The sequence below is a fragment of the Salmo trutta genome, chromosome 27 (genome assembly GCF_901001165.1).
Source record: "Salmo trutta chromosome 27, fSalTru1.1, whole genome shotgun sequence".
In the NCBI taxonomy this organism is placed as follows: Eukaryota; Metazoa; Chordata; class Actinopteri; order Salmoniformes; family Salmonidae; genus Salmo; species Salmo trutta.
In genome coordinates this window covers 25,918,317-25,939,916 of record NC_042983.1, presented here as the reverse complement: position 1 = coordinate 25,939,916, position 21,600 = coordinate 25,918,317, and the positions used below count along the sequence as shown (strand labels likewise).

The following is a 21,600-nucleotide window of genomic DNA, read 5'->3' as shown; positions in this document are numbered from 1 at the left end:
AGCAGAGACATTATGTACCAAACAAAGTTGAGATCAGCGTAAAAAAAACCACAGAATTGGTCAAGAGGAGCCCGTAAGATGGCTACTACCCATCGCAGAGACATTGTGTGTAACCGTAAATAAGAAATTGGAATGCTTTTCCAGTGTTAATTTGCTAAATTGTAATTACTTCGCTACTATGGCCTATTTATTGCCTTACGTCCTTACTCCATTTGCACACACTGTATATTGATTTTTCTATTGTTATTGACTGTACTTTTGTTCATCCCGTGTGTAACTCTGTGTTGTTGTTTTTTGTCGCACTGCTTTGCTTTATCTTGGCTAGGTCGCAGTCGTAAATGAGAACTTATCATCTGGCCTACCTGGTTAAATAAAGGTGAAATAAAAAAATAAAAAAACCTAAGCAAAGTTAATTAATCTAAACACTGCCTTGAGTTCCTGACCCATGATTAAAATTCACACAGATGACAGTGAGCATTTATTCATTCTAAGCCACAGCATAACAAAGTTTGTAGATTTCTGCCAACAGCAGAACTGCAATTATCCTGCCGACTTAAAATTCTTTAGCAATCACCTCACCAAATAGGTCACCTAAACAGACAGGCATGATGATAACTCACAAGAGATGACATTGGGACAGCTGGATGGCTAAAGCCAAATACTGTAAAGTTTTAGCTGCAATTCCCAATACAGTACTTAACCACGCATAACAATGTCATAATTCAACATGGCCTTCTAAAATTGTGAGGAAATTTCTGACATTTCAGAGGGTTTTTAGCCACCGCTGTTGGTTTCCAAACTGAGCAACCTGAAAATATAATTGTTTTGTCCAGGATGTCTAACGCAGGTTGGCGTTTATTGTCATGAATCTTGCTTGCCCTGGAGGCAGAACTGAGTGATTTCTTCTAAATGGGCCAGCTGCAAAGTCAAGATTGTCTATATCGTAAAAAGTCATGAAAACAAAAATGTGCTTTTTGGTCTTAATTTAAGGTTAGGGTTAGGTATTCGGGTTAGCAGTGTGGTTAAGGTTAGGGTTAAGGCTAGTGTTAGGTTTCAAATCTGATTATATGACTTTGTGGCTGTGCCAGTTAGTGACCACTCCGTAGAGCTGCCTACAAGGCAAGATTCATAACAACAAATACCAACCTGCATGTCTAACACAGATAGCCCTCTCAAACTTATTATATAATTATTTTGACTCAATCTGACAATCGCTCAGAAGATCATGTTTTCATGTTTCCCCTGAACGTCAAGTTTCTATAATATTCTCAGCCATAGTTCCACCAGGTGCCCCTGGCCTGGCCTATGTAATGCTGTCCAGACACACAATCAGCAGGCAGATGTTATTCTCCCCTGGACACATAGTTATGGTTATCAAACTAGGATAACATTAATTACTGTCTGTATGTCTGGCATTCAGGCTTCAGTAGTCTGGCTTTGGAGTGGTGCCCCTCAGACCCAGACAACGCAGACGCTTTGATCTGCACTCAATGACACCATATAGGAACAGAGAGCAAACAGATCCCGTTCCTGTCCAAGCCAGTTTATTATACAATTATAACATGACATTACATACCACAATTTATATGGTTAATCATTGGAATTACTTTGTTCTGCTGTCACATAACAAAGCTTTAATAACAGGTAGATTAGAAAAACATATTTATGGAGCTGTTACCTCATAGATATTGATATTTTTTAGCACAATAATTATCACTAAAATGTGAGTTAAATTCATTTAAATAAGGTTATGGTCGATATCCTGCAATAGAGCTTTCTTTAGAGATACTGGAACCAGTATCTTTGCATAGGCTAATTGAAAGTCTATTCACAGAAAAAGCTGCTCAAGCAACAGTGTGCTAAGTGGGCTTGGGCTCTGCAATCCAACCTAACCCAAGGGACCCTCTTGTAACAAAGTGGGCAGCCGCCCCTTGCTCTATTCAATGAACCAACATGGTTGCCAAGAGGCAGAACCAGACTTCATGAAGGAGCTTTAAACAAAACAACTCAACTGGAAACACACCACATAAACGACTGAGCAGAACGAGACACTTCAGGTCTTTCCCTTTGGTGACCAACATCACTATGGGATTATGTACAGGTCATAGTGGATGGGAAGGGGTTCTTAGAATGACACATAATTATTCCCTTCCTCCCTCATTCTCATACAGTCCAGTCTATAACTGGCTCTCCCAGGCCAGACCAATCAATTCTGACCCTGAGCCTGTGGGCCTGTTCACTCGCAGAGCTACAGTGGGAGCAGCTGGATGAAATGTGGCTCATGAGATCTTATGGTAACACAAGCACTATTAGAAAACATTATCAGCATATTTTCCCTTCACATATGGACAGCCTTGTATAAGAGCAGATATTATGGAATGTTGGAATGAGGTGGTGACATTGTATGAGAAATGATGGTAATTACTTAACTCTGTGTTTACTGTCTGAGGCTACTATGCATATTCTGTAGCCTATATGAACCAAATTCTATACTTATTGATTTTCACAGGTACAGATAATTACGTAATAATGCCAGAGTGGCCGGTGTTTGGAGGATATATTTGCATGGGTGTGGCAAACCGTGCCAATATATCTTCCAAACACCAGCTTCGAGGGCATTATCACTTTTAAACAGTGTTACCAACATATTCAAATAATGATTGACATATTTTCCTGAAAAACGTAATTATTTTGATGAATTTATTCATACTATTTCATCCTTTCACGAGATATAATCCCGACACAAATCTAAGGTTGCTACCCAAGCTGGCTGGTTGTTTGTTCTATCAGTTTGGTTGCCAGAGACATGACTCAGTTGTTAAATCTTTTTGTCCTGTATCTATGGACGTTCGTTCGTTCTAAATGTTTCATTGCCATATTGGCTGGCAATGTTCTTAAACCTTGCTTGCTAGCTAGCCAACTACAGCTAACCTTTCAGGCATGTCAAACAGTGCAGCCAGAATAACAGAAAAGTAGCTCCATTTGTGTTTGTTTAAGTTGTTTTCTAGTGATATTTATTTGGATACATCCATAACAATGAGTTAATGATGCGTGATTTCGCCAAGCATAGAAATGTGCTCTCTCATCAGAGGAGCTAGCCAACAACACAGCTAACACAATCACTTCAAACTGAAGCTGGAAAGACTGCAAACTATCTGCATTTCATTTAACCTGTTTTCTATTGACATTTCTTTGTATATATCCATAAAAATGATGCCAGCTGATTCATGATTTCAACTGGCTGAGAAAAGTTGTCTGCCCGTGTGTCTCATCCCGACATGTTCATTACTAAGGGACAGCTGGAGGACGAATTTCAATATTGTAACAATGTTGCAAATGTTGGAGAAACAGACAGCAAGGTTTATACAAATCTCCATTGTTGAAAACCAAATGCTAATCTAAAAGACATGGGAGACAATGTCTAGATGCTTTTATAGTGGCGATCAAGTTTATAAATTGCTTGGTTGGGCTGATGAGTCAGTGGATTGCACAGTCAGATGGAACAGAGTAAATAGGCATTTCAAAGTCATAGTTTTAGCCGGTGGTAACTTGTGGAACAGACATCGGCTGGAATGCGGTTTTAACCAATCATCATCCAGGATTAGACCCACCCATTGTTTAATTAAGCAATAAGGCCCGAGGGGGTGTGGTATATGGCCAATATACCACGGCTAAGGGCTGTTCTTGGGCACAATGCAATCCAGTTTATAATGGAGGTTAAACAACTCAACCTGCCTGCCTAGTTGTGCCTAGCTGAGCCTCTTTCCCTCAATGATAGAACAGGAAATGTTTGGAAAAGCATTGCTTTTCTATTAGAACTAAGCAGAATTTCCAGAGTAAAACACATTTTTCCCATCTTGCCTCAACATGATATAAACTATTATTACGCTATAACTGTAATACATGCTTGTTTGTGGTGACAATGTAGTTTACTAAAAACGATCAACAGCTGCTCCAAGTGGTTGAGTATGGTATTACTGCATCGTGAATATCAATATCTAAACAGACGGGTACAGAAATACGGGCTACTTAAGTTCGTTATATTAGCAGTTGAGTTAGAACAGTGCACAAACTGTCTAAAATGTTTCATTCTATCATAGAAAATATTGCAAGAGAGATGAGTTTTTTCAGACACCTGTTGAGACAACACATTTGCCAATACCAAATTCATATGAACGTTTTAGAAGATGGAGAAATAACATCAAAGAAGAACGATACAAAGTACGTGTGTGATACATTGATGTGCTCTGTCTTACCTTTCCCAAGATTGTCCGAGCCCATATCCTTTTCAAAATCATCAATAGCGGCTTCAAGAGAGTAAATAGCCACTAATAATATCATCAATTCTATCGGATATAACATAGCTCTTGTTCTGTTTAGATACACAACAGCAATGACAACAAAAGTAACAAAACATTATCATTAATTCAAATATCTTTGTGGAAAGACTCCTCTATATGTTAGGTTGTCAATATTACTTTACATCGAGAGAAAAAACGGAGGTACGTTTGTTGGTAAAGTGCTGTCTTGTTTTAGGCAGGCTCGAGATAGTTGATGCTTCAACTGTTTCCCGCGACTCGAGCATCACCGGGATGTTGAACCTTGTGTATTTTGGGAAATGTCTCCGCCCACTGTAGGCTGTAGACCAATGACATTGCGCCGTTGACACCTACAGAAGATACACCTTCACCCATGCATCCTAAATCGATAAACATCAACTGGTCATTGTCTGCTTATACCATAAATAAAACAAACAAATTGAAGAATGTTTGTTTCATATGATTTTTTTAATTCCAGGAACTTGGTTGCATACAAAATGTAAATGTAGAAACAACTTCAGAATTCAAAGTCTGGCCAATAAACATAATCAGGCAACAAACAACTCACTTTCAAGACCCAAATAATGTTCCAGTTCTGTTGCATGGCTGGAACTATCAACATTGTTCAATACTGTTTTTATATAAAGTTTTTTTTCAACAAACCCCACAGTTTATATCAAAGATCAATAAAAATGAACAAGAAATGAACAGATGGTATCAAAAAGTACTAAGATTTACATGCACATACATTGTCAGCACATGCAAACATTGTTTTCTCCTGAAGCCACATGTACACTGCAGTTGGTATGCAGAATGAGAAATAGGAACAGTTCAATGTTTGGCAACCAACTGTTAGAGACTAGGGTGTGGATATGTTTCTTATGAAATAAATAATACAGAGGCCACAGAGATGAAGGAAGAGACTGATAGTACATGTATGTTTTTGACCCACTATGGCAACATGTCAAGGGGTAATCAATTAATGGATCTGTACAATAATGTGGAGAATTTGTTATTGTCTTATACAAAATAAAACCATTAGAGTTTATTCAATATTTCTGAACACCCTCCTCTGAAGCGATCGCCCCTCTCAGGTGACCTGACACGGAACAGATAGAAATAACAATAACATTGTTTACTTCCTTTTTAAGACACAGTTTACCTCTTGACATCATCAAAATGGGCAAATTGTATGCATGCAAATATATAGAAGTTGCTGTATTTCTAAATACTTTATGAATTTCCGCTTTACTCATTGTGCCTAATGCATTTTTAAATACATTTTTATAATAAATACAACTTTTTATATAAAACATTTGGTCACAATCATGCTGAAGAATGAATCCGGAGATCTCAGTATATGACCTTAGTGTCTTGTTGCATAGCCCTACTTTCACCTGTCATCAAAACCCTGCTTCTGGGAAATATGCAGTACAGAACCCAGACGAGTGTGTGGTCATGGCAACACCTGGTCCAACCTACAGTATCTCCGCTACTATCAATAATTGAGCAACACCTTCACTGGAGTAGAGCATCCTTTATACAGCGTACCTTGCTACATTCCACCCCAATGTACTGTAGAATAGAAAATAGCAGAATCTTTTAGCTATCCAAGAATTAGATCATCCATCCCAGGGCAACATTTTCCATGATATTATATTACTATCCATGTATAATATCTGAAACTTTTTAGAGGCAGATGTGAACCATCAACATCAGCGGTTACCATGGGATGGGTGGATAGAAAGTGTGAACCAGATTTATATTATAATCTGACAGCTGGGAAATTCTCTTCTTAAAAATGGAAGCTTAGATCGGGGGGGCAGATCTTAGTCACGTGGGTCTGAGCCAATGGGGAGACTTAAACCTTACCACAGAGGGGTCTGAGCCAATTGAGAGACACAGAGGGGTCCGGTGTGCTGGTGCTAGGGCCCCAAATCAGCACACTCTCTCATCAGGGATCTGTATTAATCTTTGCTTCTCAAGCACATCCATCCAAAAAGTGCACACTGTTTGTTTATCATCAGATTCCTTATGTTCTTTTAACTAAGTCTGCAGTTCTAACATTGAAACAGAAGGCAATACATAGGTTGCAATGCTATCGCAGTTGAGCATCCTCACCAGGAAAATAAATATACACTACTACATATCCATAACTGTTGTCAACCAGGTTTAGGATTTAAACATGCAGTTGTGTTATTCTGATAATGTCTTCCTAACTGGACTGATATGCTACTAATGCAGTTAATGCATGTTTGTTAAGTGCTCATGATATATGCTTTTGCACTAGCTTTCATTGTACCCCTCAAATTGATTAAATATATTTACCAAAAAGACAATTAAACAAGAAAAATGTCAGCAATCATAAGGTAATTAGTCATTTCCATTCAAATGTCATTTTTATCTCAAATAAAAGTTAGCGTTTCTCAGATAAGGCTGGCTGTACATCTTGTTCTCCTGCAGAACTAGCCAATTGAACAAACTACTTAAGTGTTGATGCTTTCCAAAAACGATTGACTTTGCATCTTTACTACAGTATATCTAAAAAGGATAGGCACTTTGTATTAAACATTGGAAGCATTAGAACTGAAATTATGACAAACTGTAAGCAATTTACATAAACAAAGTGGTTTTTACATCATACAAAAAATGCAGACAGTGAAAAGATAACATCTACAATAGTTTTATATAAAACAAATAACATTTCATTTCCATTCCTAATATCTCTCTAGTAGTGAAGTTTGATGGTTAAACAGCAGCAAATCAACAATCATAGTCTGGAATGACAGCATCGATCCCTCTGCTCTATCAGAATGTATCTTCTGACAGGAAGGGAATGCCAGATAATGGATTGGGCTACTGTAAATCCCTTTATATTATCGAATGGTTAGAGTCCCAAAGCAAAGCAATAGCTGTTTAGGATATTTTCCAGTGTGTTTCTTAGGGAAGTTTCAATAAGTATTTCCTAAACATGTGTTATTACACGTGCTTAACAGTGTCTAGGTATTGTCATGGGACTTTCCATTGAGCCGATCACTCTGCTCATCGCAGAGACAGCAAAGAGGGCTGCTGCTCACCCATCTCTACTGTGTGTACCTGTAGGAGGCTTTCTTATGCCACTATCTGGGTCACTATCAAGACTGAAAAAGAATTACATTTGATAAAGAAGCAAAGCAAAAGTGCCCTCAATGAAAAATGCCATTGTCTTCAGTGCATAAGACAAAGACACCTTACAGTTGGTCAGATCCAACTGAATTACCAACAATTCAACGAATCCACATCCACTTTCATGTTCATCCAGGTCCTAAAAATGCTGCTGCTTTGTTCACATTCAAATGAATTCCAACCCTCCATGATTTCTTTCCCATAATTAGCTTATCATACAGCAACAGTGTAAACTAAAGCCTTCAAAAAAGATGATAAAACTCATCACGATTCCTCAAAAATGCATTAAAAAAATCTGTTCAAAGCCATGCTAGCACCATTCATCCTCCTCTGCCTCGTGATAGTACCTGGGTGGCCTGGCACCAGAGCCAGAGCCCAGGCTGGCGTTGCCATTACCACCAAAGGTGAAGTGGTATCCGTTGGGCACCGCACGTCTCTGCTGGGGTGGCGGAGGCAGGTGGAGGGCCCCCGGCCTCATTTGAGGACGTGCAGTCCGAGGGGAGCGTGCTCTGGCACCATAAGGGCTCAGCAGCTCGTCCCGGAGGTTGCAGTACGGCCTACCCTGGCCTTGGGGGTCACTGTGACTGTAGCCCAGGAAGGGCTCAGAGCTGATGCGGGTGATGGGGGAGGGGATGTGAGAGGTGCCACTATGCAGCAGGGCGTTGTGCTCAGACAGCCCACGGCTCAGCCGGCCAGGACTCAGGGTGGGCAGGCCGCTGCCACACTGGGCAGACACAAAGTGCACAGGGGAGGAGTTTGCAGTCTTGAACGTCACCACGGGGCGGGGGGTCAGGGGGGTCTGTGGGAGCTGCCTGCGTCCACGGCTAGGTGTGATAGCCCCTGAGGTCAACATCACTGGGCTGCCTTTAACCGAACCACTACCCTAGATGAAAATTGGACAAATCAATTTGAAACAATAAAAAAGATGAGACCGCACATGAGAGGAGGTGACAGGGGGACAGGATCACCAGAACGAAGGGAAGAGGAGAGATGGTGAGGAGAGAGAGCATAGTGGGAAAGGACAGACAAAACAACCAGGAAGGAGAGAGATGAAAGGACAGGACAGTCATTGATGGGAGGAAAAAGATAGGAGAAGAAGAAGAAGAGTGGAAAGACAATTGAAAGGCCATGAGTGGTTGCACTAAAGGGCAGAAAGAAGAGAAAATTGAGTTTCAGTGGAGAGAAACAGAGAGCAGACAGATCCTCACTAAGAGAGTTGCACACAATATACACTGTGCTGTACTAAATCAGACAGACATAAACTTACTGATAATGTCTAGTGTGTGTATTATTCATTGCATACCCTGATTCCTTTCCATGCCCTGCCCAGATCATACCATGCCTACCCTGCCAGACCCATACTGTTTCCTGCCCTGCCCATATCCTATCCTACCCTGTCCATGCCCTCCCACCTGCTTGTTGATGCTGGGTTCCTGCACCTCGCTGGGGGAGGTGGCACAGCTAGTGGTGGCAGATTTGGTGGTGTGGCAGTGTTCCCTGCTGCTGTAGCGATCGCAAGAGTAGTAGCGCTGGTTCTCCCTTGCCGTCGAGTGGTTCTTCCTCTCATGGGAGCGGCCGCGGTCCTGCACCCTGTCTCTAGACGAGGGCTCTGCAGCCGGGTCACCTGGTGCACCTTAGTGGAAATACAAACCAGGGTTAGTGTTAGGCCAGGGTTAAGATTGAACCGGGATGTTGACATGAAGCTAGAGTTAGCGTTAGGCCAGGGTTAAGATTGAACCAGGATGTTGACATGAAGCTAGAGTTAGGGTTGAAGTTGTGGTTGAGACTAACTTTAGGCTTGGATTTGGGTTGGATGTGGTCAAACCTAGCCCAATCCTAATCTTAGCATTACCCCAATCTTGGCATAATCCTAACTCCAACCCTAGCCTATGTTCAATCCTGGCCTCAACCTAACCCAACCCTAAACCCCCTCCACCTCTGAATTCCCAATTCAACAGCTGATTGCACCCATTCTTTACCTCACTCCGAAACAGAAGATTCTTAAATGCGTATAAAGGACAGACTACTAGCAGGCTTTTCTTCCCTAAAAATGATCCTCTCCACAGCATTACCCTGCTGAGACAAGAGGTGCCCATAAATGATCCTCTCCACAGCATTACCCTGCTGAGACAAGAGGTGCCCATAAATGATCCTCTCCACAGCATTACCCTGCTGAGACAAGAGGTGCCCATAAATGATCCTCTCCACAGCATTACCCTGCTGAGACAAGAGGTGCCCATAAATGATCCTCTCCACAGCATTACCCTGCTGAGACAAGAGGTGCCCATAAATGATCCTCTCCACAGCATTACCCTGCTGAGACAAGAGGTGCCCATAAATGATCCTCTCCACAGCATTACCCTGCTGAGACAAGAGGTGCCCATAAATGATCCTCTCCACAGCATTACCCTGCTGAGACAAGAGGTGCCCATAAATTATCAGGTCATTGGGTAGCCTTTGGTCTGTCAGTCCCTTTTATCTGTGTAATAAAGATCAGCTGCAGAGCTCCACTGTAACACCCAGGCCTGAACGATGCCTCCATTGAGCATAGTGCTGATCTTTATAACAGATGAACCCCAGCCAGCTGGGCTGTGGTCTGCTTCTCACACTCTGACTGGATGGAAGGCAGTGAGGCAGTGAGGCAGCGTGACCGTAAGGCAGCGAGTCAGCAAGGAAGAGAGGCAGTAAGGCAGTGAGGAAGAGAGACAGTGAGGCAGTGAGAAAGAGAGGCAGTGAGGAAGAGAGGCAGCGAGGCGGTGAGGAAGAGAGACAGCAAGGCAGTGAGGATGAGAGGCAGCAAGGCAGTGAGGAAGAGAGGCAGCGAGGCAGTGAGGAAGAGAGACAGCAAGGCAGTGAGGAAGAGAGGCAGCAAGGCAGTGAGGAAGAGAGACAGCAAGGCAGTGAGGAAGAGAGGCAGCGAGGCAGTGAGGAAGAGAGGCAACGAGGCAGTGAGGAAGAGAGGCAGTGAGGAAGAGAGGAAGAGAGGCAGTAAGGCAGTGAGGAAGAGAGGCAGTACGACAGTGAGGAAGAGAGACAGTGAGGCAGTGAGAAAGAGAGGCAGTGAGGAAGAGAGACAGCAAGGCAGTGAGGAAGAGAGGCAGCGAGGCAGTGAGGAAGAGAGGCAGTGAGGAAGAGAGGCAGTAAGGCAGTGAGGAAGAGAGGCAGAGAGGGCTATACATTCTAGTAACACTGGGGAAACAGTGGGCTGCAGTTCTTTATGGTTAAATACCCACATTTTGTAATCAGGGTATTGGCATCACTCGTATAACATATAACACCCTGTAACTTCAATGACAAAGAGATCCCTGTAATTGCACATTAAAAACATGTGTTTATAGCGTGTGCCTGTGCACTAACCAATGGTGCTTGGCGTCCTGTCCAGTGACCGCTGCTTCTTGTCCCTCTCTCGGTGGTGGTGGCAGCGGTGGTGGTGGCGGTGATGGTGACGCCTTTCTTCGGTGCTGGGCCTCTCCAGGGTGTGTTCATGCAGGTTCACCTCCTGGGGGCGCTGGGGGGCGTGGGTGGACGCAGAGCGTTTCATTGGGCTGCAGTCAGGAACAGGCTGTGTGGCACCAATAGGAATAGGTGGGGATCACTGACTTGTCCATGAAGAATCAGGATCACTGACTAGTCCATGAGGAATAGGGATCACTGATTAGTCCATGAGGAATAGGGATCACTGATTAGTCCATGAGGAATAGGGATCACTGACTAGTCCGTAAGGAATAGGGATTAAAATGAGCCCGTCCTCCTATAGCTCGTCCCACCAACCACCGCTGGTGTATTCTACAGCTCTCTGACTCCATTGTGAAACACCATTTCCACCTAGTGGAGATACATCTCTCCTGCAGAGCCTTGCTGCAAAAGATACTACTCACATTTTCACTGTCCTCAAAAACATAGCAGCCTACCTAGATTATTGTTGGTAAAATCATAGACACGACTACCAATTTCCCTAAGTCTTAGATGCATGCTTGAGGAAAAGAGCATTAAAGAGGAAATTGAGGCAGTTTCCACCTGTAGCAGCATACCATTCTCTCTCCAAAACAGCTCCATCAGATCACTAGTTTACAACTGACAAACTCCATGGGCTTGGTATCTAAGAGCAGGTTGGCATCAGCAGCTGTGTTTTAATGAGTGTTGTACAGTCCCCACAGAATGATCAAAGGAAGAGTCTCCTCGACGAGACACTGTACCTGGCTAGACCTTTGATTTACAGTTTTACAGTGAGCTTAACTCTCATCCTAAAATCACACAGTATATCCCCCACATTGTATATGATAGAACACACATGTATACTGGGTTGTTAATGTCCTACCTAGTGTCAAACACTGTACAATCATATGCTTGCAGAACCTACCATTTTACACACCTGCGCGGCCAGTTAATACTAAATAGAATTTAGTTTAACACATACTAGTACATTGGGATCAACAAACAAAGTAGAGGAGGTGCAGAGGAGATAATGAGGGAGAGGAGACAGGGCTACGTACTGCCAGCAGGGTCCCCGGGGAGTGGCGCGACTTGCTCCTCTGTCACACAGCACAGGTGGAGGAGGAGGAAGAGGAGAGGTCCATGGGAAAGCATCAGGCCAGAGAGACAGGAGACAATAGGAGGGTAGACGGAGAGAGGTGACATTGAACAGTTAGGAGAAGAATAAAGGAGAAGCAGCAGGAAAATGACAGGTGTCTTAACATGCTTATTAAAAATAAATGATCCGCTTGTAAATATGACATCATTATGTTTAAATGGCCACCGGGGGAATCTGACTTTCAGTATGCTCTTTTTAAAGGAAGGTGATATCTCATTGTGTGTTTCAGCACCTGGCAATAAGACAGAATTACCCATTCCAAGCAGACAGAACTCCCCCATGTCTTTATGTCTTTTGATACTCAATAACCCCTTGACCATTAATAGTGAGATATCCTAGAAAACATATCTGACTCTTTAGCTTTTGTTCTTGTGAGCCAAGCTACTGACCTGGCAGAGAGCCAGGTGGGGCAAGTCTATGGGCCAGAGCTGCCTCTAGGGAATCAAAAGGGTTTCATACATATTAAAAGGTGCTGAAACCACTAAATCAACAAGTACAGGCTCTTATCATCCAGCACTCCAGTTTAAAAGGATTTGGGCTTAGCTTTTCACTGGGCTTCTTTGAAAATGAAACAAGGGGCATTTTCCCTCTTCGAGAGGCTTCATGTGAGGGTTCATGTCTGCCCTGGGTGTCACATGTCACTAGAGCACAAAGAGGATGTTGAGGAGGTGGAGGCATGCTGGGAGATTTACGGCCCTGATCGTGCTGGCATCGCCAGGGAGAGGGAAATGAGGCATTACCCCAAAAAGGAAGGGAAAGAATGTAATTAAGCGATGGAAAACCAAGCCGGAGACAGAGGTAAATCCATCATCTGTTTCAGGGTAGAGTTCAGGGTACATGCCTCCCCATTTCACTCTAACAATAGCAAGCCATCTCAGAAAGGCCATCTCTAATTGTATTGTTGAAGGATTTCCTGCCCTTAGAAAAGGTGAGAAAAATTAGACAACAGGTCACGAGGCAATCCTCTTCTCCTCTCATCCCATTTATCCCTCTTTACATTCTCTATCCTATAGTAACATGATTACTCTCTTCCTCCCTGAACGCATGAGGGATCACCCCTCTCATTTTCTACACCCATCCATTTTGAGCCACTATAATCAGTTGGCAGCAGAGGAAAAACGATACGGGACAAATAGTTGGCGGTCTGCCAGGCTCTAATCAAATTGTCCAGGACTTCTTCTGTGCACTAAAAGTAGGATCAACACACATCCATTCTAACCTGAAAGGAATGCACTTAAACACAACAATCAATTAACATCAATACCACTCAGGAAATGAGGAGCTGATAATATTTCTTGGGACGAATTGAAGGATACATTTTCTTTCAGCAGTTATACTGCAGTAATATCGAATGAAATTCAACCCCCCCATAGCGATGGCAACCTGACCATAGTAATCTACCCACAGTATAGCCAATGAGAAACACCATGCAACCATGCTTTCCCTAAGAGAGTTTAGTTATGGCATGGGGCATCTGCTGTGCTTCACAAATGATGTGTGTGTGTTAGGGTGTGTCTGTACCTGCAGCTCTGCATTGAGGCGGGGCATGGACACAGCTCTTCCCTGGCTCTCCAGTCCAGACCCAGGACCAGGCACTGTGCTGCAACTGGTGTCCATCTTCCTCATCTCCACTGACTCCTGAGAGACATACACACACATACGTACGTACACATACACGAATGCACGCATGCACACACACAGATAGTGCTTGCACAGAAATAAGTACATCCAGTCAAGTAAAGTACTGCGAACAGATACATCAGGAAAGAAAATGCAGGTAGCAGGCCATGATGTTCATGTGTGTGTAATAAAGCAGAGGGCAGTCTGGCCTGGCTACAGTACCTGGGGGATGGTTAGGCTTGGGACATCCTCAGACTGGCCCCTTTGGACAGGTGTCTTTTTCCTGGGTCTGTGGACCTCTCTAGACTTCTCTGACACCCAGGAGGATGATCCTTTCATGGTGCCGTCATGGCCTGGCCTGAATTATTAGACATAAACAGATGAAGATGTTATTGTCATTCTATTATTATTGAATCTTTTTGCCAGGATAGTCCACTCCACTCAGTTACATTTGCCACTGTTTTCCAGGAAGTCCGGTCATAGAACTATCATCTGAATGTTTTAAAGTTAAAAGCTTTAAAATTATAAAGTATTATAGTGTTTTATCCCAAGACCAGAGAGACATGGCCACTGGCTGTATGTTAGTGAACTCACAGTGTGCCTCCGTTGTTGAGCAGGGTGGAGCTGGGTCTAGGTAGGGCCTGAGACTGGGGCTGAGGCAGTAGCTCACAGGGAGGCTCCACGTTGGTCATGGCCTTCTCCTTCACTTTCTCCTGCTTGTGAGTCAGGGGCAGTATTGGTTTAAACAGAGCCCCCACCTTTCCCTGTGGATGAAAGACGGCAAGATGCTGATATACTGAACATACTGCACAATATTGATCCAGGTTTCTTCCTTCAGAATATTATCAATCAAAACTTGAAAATTTTAATCAGCATATTGGTTTTGGCAGGACATGTTAAAAATATTTTCATGGGGGGGGGGGGGATTTGTGACTCCTGGGTATCAGTAATAATGTGTATCTGTCTGTCTGTCTGTCTGTCTGTCTGTCTGTCTGTCTGTCTGTCTGTCTGTCTGTCTGTCTGTCTGTCTGTCTGTCTGTCTGTCTGTCTGTGTGTGTCTGTGTGTGTGCGTGCGTACGTGGGTGCGCTACCTGGGAGCCAGTAGCATTCTGTTGCTGCTGCTGCTGTTGCTGTTCCTTGAGCCTCTTGGCTCGGTTCTGCTTGTAGTAGTCAAAGATCATCAGGGCTGCATACACCTTCCCAACAGTAAGCTCATTGGCTGAAAGAGAGACAGAGAGGAGTGGATGAGGAAACCTGCTTTCTCATCCATCTCTATTGGTCTCATCCAAACCCTTTGATGCCACTTAATCTCCAATACAATTCAGTCAAGCCAAAGGTATCACTTGTAACAAAGAGTGATTTAGCTGTTTGAAGAAATCTGGTGCATGCCAGGCTTGAGAGAAGGAGCATCTGTCTGGAATATCATTGTTCTCAGGTGAGATACTTAGATCCTGCCACAAGATGTCAGTGGAGACAAAGCCAACAACTAGAATCTTAACTAATGGCAAAGTAAGAGCAAGGGGTCTGGTTGTTATGGCAACCTATGTGTAATATTATTTCAGAGTGAGGAGTCTGAGGCTTGCCACTTTAAGATGTAGCATGAAAAGATACACTCCAAGTATCCTTTTTGTAAAGCTGAAATATATCAGTGACAAGGACAAGGATCAGTGACAAGGTTCCGAGAGGACTGCCATGCAGATGTGCTTACGTTTGTGTGGTGTCACCAACAGATCCATAGTCTTCTGTGAGAGGCTTGGCCAAACCTGGGAGAGCTCTTTCTTCAGTTCAGCATCAGAGAGACGCTGGGCAACCATCCCTGAAGAGAAGATTGCAAGTGAAAATAGAATCTTATAGCATCAAATAAACACAATGATCTAATTCAAGAAGTACAGCATCAAGCAACAAAGACAGGAAAGTAAACATGAGTTTTTAGAGTCTTTGTGGAGGTGAAGCAGACAGAGAATAGAGAATAGCTCATTAAAAGCGGCAGCGAGCAGTGAAGCTAGAGAAAAGCATAATGTACTATGCCATCCTTCACTCTGCAGGCCCTAAACACAAAGCCCACCACAGAGTAGCTAATGAGACCAAATGGGACCCAAATCTACTAATGCAAACCCCTCTGTAAGCAACAAAGAAGCAGCATTTGCACCTGCTACACATCCAGGGGACATAACGCCCGTCAATCTGTCTCTGTCTGTCTGTCTGTCTGTCTGTCTGTCTGTCTGTCTGTCTGTCTGTCTGTCTGTCTGTCTGTCTGTCTGTCTGTCTGTCTGTCTGTCTGTCTGTCTGTCTGTCTGTCTGTCAAGACAACAAGCTACATTTAACATTTACAACTCATGTTTTTTGCTTGAGTTAGAATGCATTGCCTTTTTTATTTTTATTTAACCTTTATTTAACCAGGTAGGCCAGTTGAGAAACAAGTTCTCATTTACAACTGCGACCTGGCCAAGATAAAGCAAAGCAGTGCAACAAAAACAACAACACAGAGTTACACATAAACAAACGTACGGTCAATAACACAATAGAAAAAATGTATGTACAGTACAGTGTGTGCAAATGTAGAAGATTAGGGAGGTAGGCAATAATTAGGCCATAGAGGAGAAATAACTACAATTTAGCGTTAACACTGGAGTGATAGATGTGCAGATGATGATGTGCAAGTAGAGATATTGGGGTGCAAAAGAGCAAAAAGATAAATAGCAAAATGGGGATGAGGTAGTTAGGTGTGCTATTTACAGATTGGCTGTGTACATGTACAGTGATCGGTAAGCTGTTCTGACAGCTGATGCTTAAAGTTAGAGAGGGAGATATAACTCCAGCTTCAGAGATTTTTGCAATTCGTTCCAGTCATTGGCAGCAGAGAACTGGAAGGAAAGGCGGCCAAAGGAGGTGTTGGCTTTGGGGATGACCAGTGAACTATACCTGCTGGAGCGTGTGCTACGGGTGGGTGTTGCTATGCTGACCAGTGAGCTGAGATAAGGCGGGGCTTTACCTAGCAAAGACTTATAGATGACCTGAATCCAGTGGGTTTGGTGACAAATATGTAGCGAGGGCCAGCCGACGAGGGCATACAGGTCGCAGTGGTGGGTAGTATATGGGGCTTTGGTGACAAAACAGATGGCACTGTGATAGACTACATCCAGTTTGCTGAGTAGAGTGTTGGAGGCTATTTTGTAAATAACAACGCCGAAGTCAAGGATCGGTAGGATAGTCAGTTTTCCGAGGGTATGTTTGGCAGCATGAGTGAAGGAGGCTTTGTTTGCAATATAGGAAGCCAATTCTAGATTTAATTTTGGATTGGAGATGCTTAATGTGAGTCTGGAAGGAGAGTTTACAGTCTAACCAGACACCTAGGTATTTGTAATTGTCCACATATTCGAAGTCAGAACCGTCCAGAGTAGTGATGCTAGTCAGGCGGGTGGGCAGCAATTGGTTGAAGAGCATGCATTTAGTTTTACTAGCATTTAAAAGCAGTTGGAGGCCACGGAAAGAGTGTTGTATGGCATTGAAGCTTGTTTGGAGGTTTGTTAACACAGTGTCCAAAGAAGGGCCAGATGTATACAGAATGGTGTTGTCTGTGTAGAGGTGGATCAGAGAATCACCAGCAGCCAGAGCGACATAATTGATATATACAGAGAAAAGAGTCGGCCCGAGAATTGAACCCTGTGGCACCCCCATAGAGACTGCCAGAGGTCCGGACAACAGGCCCTCCGATTTGACACACTGAACTCTGTCTGAGAAGTAGTTGGTGAACCATTTGAGAATCCAAGGCTATTGAGTCTGCCGATAAGAATGCAGTGATTGACAGAGTTGAAATCCTTGGCCAGGTCGATGACGATGGCTGCACAGTACTATCTTTTATCGATGGCGGTTATGATATCGTTTAGGACCTTGAGCGTGGCTGAGGTGCACCCATAACCAGCTCGGAAACCAGATTGCTTCGTGGAGAAGGTACGATGGGATTCGAAATGGTCGGTGATCTGTTTGTTAACTTGGCTTTCGAAGATTTTAGAAAGGCAGGGTAGGATAGATATAGGTATGTAGCAGTTTGGGTCTAGAGTGTCTCCCCCTTTGAAGAGGGGGATGGCCGTGGCAGCTTTCCAATCTTTGGGGATCTCAGATGATACGAAAGAGAGGTTGAAAAGGCTAGTAAAAGGGGTTGCAACAATTTCGGCTGATAATTTTAGAAAGAGAGGGTCCAGATTGTCTAGCCCAGCTGATTTGTAGGGATGTAATCAAGTTGGCCTCATTAAAAGTGAAGGATAGATTCCAGAGGCACAGTATGCACCGCTCTTATCATGTATCACACATTCCAAGAGTGTTGGGCAGAGGAATTTTAGCAGACAACCAGCAGCTGACAGGGCATGGATAGGGAGGGAGAAAAGAGAGGGGTGAGTGGACAGGCAAGAGGGGGCACAGGATAGGGAGGGAGAGGGAACAGAGGAGGGGGACAGGGAGGAGGGAGAGAGGGGGAACAGGGGAAGGGGGAGGGGGCAGAGGTTAGGGAGAGAGAGGGGACAGGGGAGAGGGAGAGAGAAGGGACAGGGGAGGGGACAGAGGATAGGAAGAGAGAGGGTACAGGGGAGAGGGTAGAGGACAGGGAGAGAGAGGGGACAAAGCTGTCTCACCTGAGGCCAGTTTGATCTCCAGGGCCGTCCGGATCAGGGCCATGAGTGTGGAGGTGAAGTGGACTGTGTTGTCATCAGCGATGGGCATGTTCATCTTGACTAGCCGCTGGAGAGAGTGTGTGGATGGAGGGGAAGGTTAGAAAACACTTTTACTGTTAACACTTCAGCCAGACCATTGGCCAATCAGGAGAAACAAGTCTGTGTGCTGCTGGTAATATTCACAGAGGACTCATTTAGAGTAAATTGCGTGCTTTACCATGCTTTTATTTCAACAATACAATAAGATGTGACTGTTTGTTCTTCAGATTTGGTCTTGTAAATTAATCATATGGAAGGTTTTAGGATTTGGTCGGGATAATTTAACTACAGCACACAAAACGCTTTCTCAACTAGTACAACAAGGAGACAAACTAAACATTGACATTCACTGCTATTGGCTACAGTATGCACTATGCTGCAAGTCAAAGTGCACCGGTGCAAGACTGACATTGATCAAAATAATGGTGAGAAAAGGCATGTACGCATAACCATGGAAGTGCCTCAAAGATCTCAGGAGCTCGACTCTGTGGTTGCCTCCTAACAATCATAAAATGAGTTAAAAAATCATCAGTCCTGCTCAAGTCAGAAACATCTTGAGGACTAAGACCTAGCATCTACAGAAAAACCAGGTGTCACACACAGTCCATTCAGAATAACCTGAACTGCTTATCAAAGGGATGATAACTACACCACTACATGCATACATAGCACTATGTTTGATATTTAAGCTATTGTGGTAGAGTTGAGCTCCCCTGAACACAAAAAGCATTCACCTACTATCAGAGGCAGTGCAAAAGTAAGGCTGATCCAAGTCAGAATGAGAGAGGAGAGGAGGGGTGAGACAAACACACCTACCCACACATGGGAACACCCATCGATAGAGAGAAAGTAGAGATGAAAGACAGGATGAGAGAGAATAAGAGATAGAAACAGAGGGAGTAAAACACATAGAAGCCACACACACTGGCAAGACAAAAACCCTCAGTAGGCACACAGCTCAGGGGATAGACTAAAATAAGGTAAGGGAGAGGGAGAGCAATACTAAACCCCTTTCAAATAAGACTGTATATTGATTGATACATGATTGAAATTGTCTGGGGACAGTGATCGATTGGTCTAATATAACTTTTTGTATGCATTGTAAAATAACATATACAGTCGTGGCCAAAAGTTTTGAGAATGACACAAATATTAATTTCCACAAAGTTTGCTGCTTCAGTGTCTTTAGATATTTTTGTCAGATGTTACTATGGAATACTGAAGTATAATTACAAGCATTTCATACGTGTCAAAGGCTTTTATTGACAATTACATGAAGTTGTTGCAAAGAGTCAATATTTGCAGTGTTGACCCTTCTTTTTCAAGACCTCTGCAATCCGCCCTGGCATGCTGTCAATTAACTTCTGGGCCACATCCTGACTGATGACAGCCCATTCTTGCATAATCAATGCTTTGAGTTTGTCAGAATTTGTGGGGTTTTGTTTGTCCACCCGCCTCTTGAGGATTGACCACAAGTTCTCAATGGGATTAAGGTCTGGGGAGTTTCCTGGCCATGGACCCAAAATATCGATGTTTTGTTCCCTGAGCCACTTAGTTATCACTTTTGCCTTATGGCAAGGTGCTCCATCATGCTGGAAAAGGCATTGTTCGTCACCAAACTGTTCCTGGATGGTTGGGAGAAGTTGCTCTTGGAGGACGTGTTGGTACCATTCTTTATTCATGGGTGTGTTCTTAGGCAAAATTGTGAGTGAGCCCACTCCCTTGGCTGAGAAGCAACCCCACACATGCATGGTCTCGGGATGCTTTACTGTTGGCATGACACAGGACTGATGGTAGCGCTCATTCCGGATGCCCCAAACAATCGGAAAGGGGATTCATCAGAGAAAATGACTTTACCCCAGTCCTCAGCAGTCCAATCACTGTACCTTTTGCAGAATATCAGTCTGTGATTGATGTTTTTCCTGGAGAGAAGTGGTTCTTTGCTGCCCTTCTTGACACCAGACCATCCTCCAAAAGTCTTCGCCTCACTGTGCGTGCAGATGCACTCACACCCGCCTGCTGCCATTCCTGAGCAAGCTCTGTACTGGTGGTGCCCCGATCCCGTAGCTGAATCAACTTTAAAAGACGGTCCTGGCACTTGCTGGACTTTCTTGGGTGCCCTGAAGCCTTCTTCACAACAATTGAACCGCTCTCCTTGAAGTTCTTGATGATCCGATAAATGGTTGATTTAGGTGCAATCTTACTGGCAGCAATATCCTTGCCTATGAAGCCTCTTTTTTTTGCAAAGCAATGATGACGGCACGTGTTTCCTTGCAGGTAACCATGATTTACAGAGGAAGAACAATGATTCCAAGCACCACCCTCCTTTTGAAGCTTCCAGTCTGTTATTCGAACTCAATCAGCATGACAGAGTGATCTCCAGCCTTGTCCTCGTCCACACTCACACCTGTGTTAACGAGAGAATCATTGACATGATGTCAGCTGGTCCTTTTGTGGCAGGGCTGAAATGCAGTGGAAATGTTTTTGGGGGATTCAGTTCATTTGCATGGCAAAGAGGGACTTTGCAATTAATTGCAATTCATCTGATCACTCTACATAACATTCTGGAGTTGCCATCATACAAACTGAGGCAGCAGACTTTGTGAAAATTAATATTTGTGTCATTCTCAAAATGTTTGGCCATGACTGTACATATTATTCCAATTATTAATCTGTGCATGTCTGCTGTGCTGGATGTATTAAATGCAAGAGAATGGATTATATGAAATGTTATGATTCTTATTTTATTTATTATCCACATTTTAGGAGTTTAACACCTACTACTGTAAATGTAACTAAATGCTTAGTAACAAGCTTTCACATAGTGTTGATACTGTATGTAGCTTATGGTCTACTGTTTCTCTCTGCCTTTAGTGGACATCACCACACCAGCTGAGCTTGCTCCAAAGAAAGTAGCTATGCCCAAAGAAAGAGGGGGAGGGAGGTGGGGGGCTACACGAAAAAGATCAGAGTGCTAGCAAAACAAACCAAAGAAACAAGAGAACACTGCAGAGCACAGAGATTGGCAGGAGGTTAAGCCAATGGGAAGACAGTTCAAGCAGAGGGAGTGGCTACCTTGTAGGCGACTCTTGGCGGACATATCTTTCCCAAACCTAAGGGTGGGGACATGTGGAGGAGTATCTGATACATATCGAGGTACTTGATACGGCCACTTCACAGAGTAGGAAACAAAAAAACA

At 43.6% G+C, this 21,600-nt stretch overlaps 2 protein-coding genes across 4 annotated transcripts in view; both read right to left on the bottom strand.

The window, feature by feature from the left end:
• Nucleotides 1-4,580, bottom strand: part of si:dkey-61l1.4 (collagen alpha-1(I) chain) — a 65,258-nt gene extending 60,678 nt beyond the window's left edge. The window contains exon 1 of the mRNA XM_029717479.1: nt 4,257-4,580. Within this exon, the coding sequence (XP_029573339.1) occupies nt 4,257-4,362 (106 nt within the window). The 5' untranslated portion in view covers nt 4,363-4,580. The remainder of the gene's footprint in view (nt 1-4,256) is intronic.
• Nucleotides 4,581-4,768: 188 nt separating this feature from the next.
• cacna1ba (calcium channel, voltage-dependent, N type, alpha 1B subunit, a) overlaps nt 4,769-21,600 on the bottom strand; it is a 173,609-nt gene continuing 156,777 nt past the window's right edge. For 2 of the 3 annotated variants that reach the window (XM_029717478.1, XM_029717477.1), the window contains 11 exons: nt 21,477-21,573; nt 18,324-18,429; nt 15,404-15,511; nt 14,787-14,914; nt 14,290-14,459; nt 13,918-14,053; nt 13,597-13,713; nt 11,978-12,016; nt 10,842-11,046; nt 8,897-9,117; nt 4,769-8,367 (listed from right to left, as the gene is read on the bottom strand). In XM_029717478.1, the coding sequence (XP_029573338.1) occupies nt 7,795-8,367; nt 8,897-9,117; nt 10,842-11,046; nt 11,978-12,016; nt 13,597-13,713; nt 13,918-14,053; nt 14,290-14,459; nt 14,787-14,914; nt 15,404-15,511; nt 18,324-18,429; nt 21,477-21,573 (1,900 nt within the window). In that variant the 3' untranslated portion in view covers nt 4,769-7,794. The remainder of the gene's footprint in view (nt 8,368-8,896; nt 9,118-10,841; nt 11,047-11,977; nt 12,017-13,596; nt 13,714-13,917; nt 14,054-14,289; nt 14,460-14,786; nt 14,915-15,403; nt 15,512-18,323; nt 18,430-21,476; nt 21,574-21,600) is intronic. The other variant, XM_029717476.1, reaches the window with a different exon arrangement.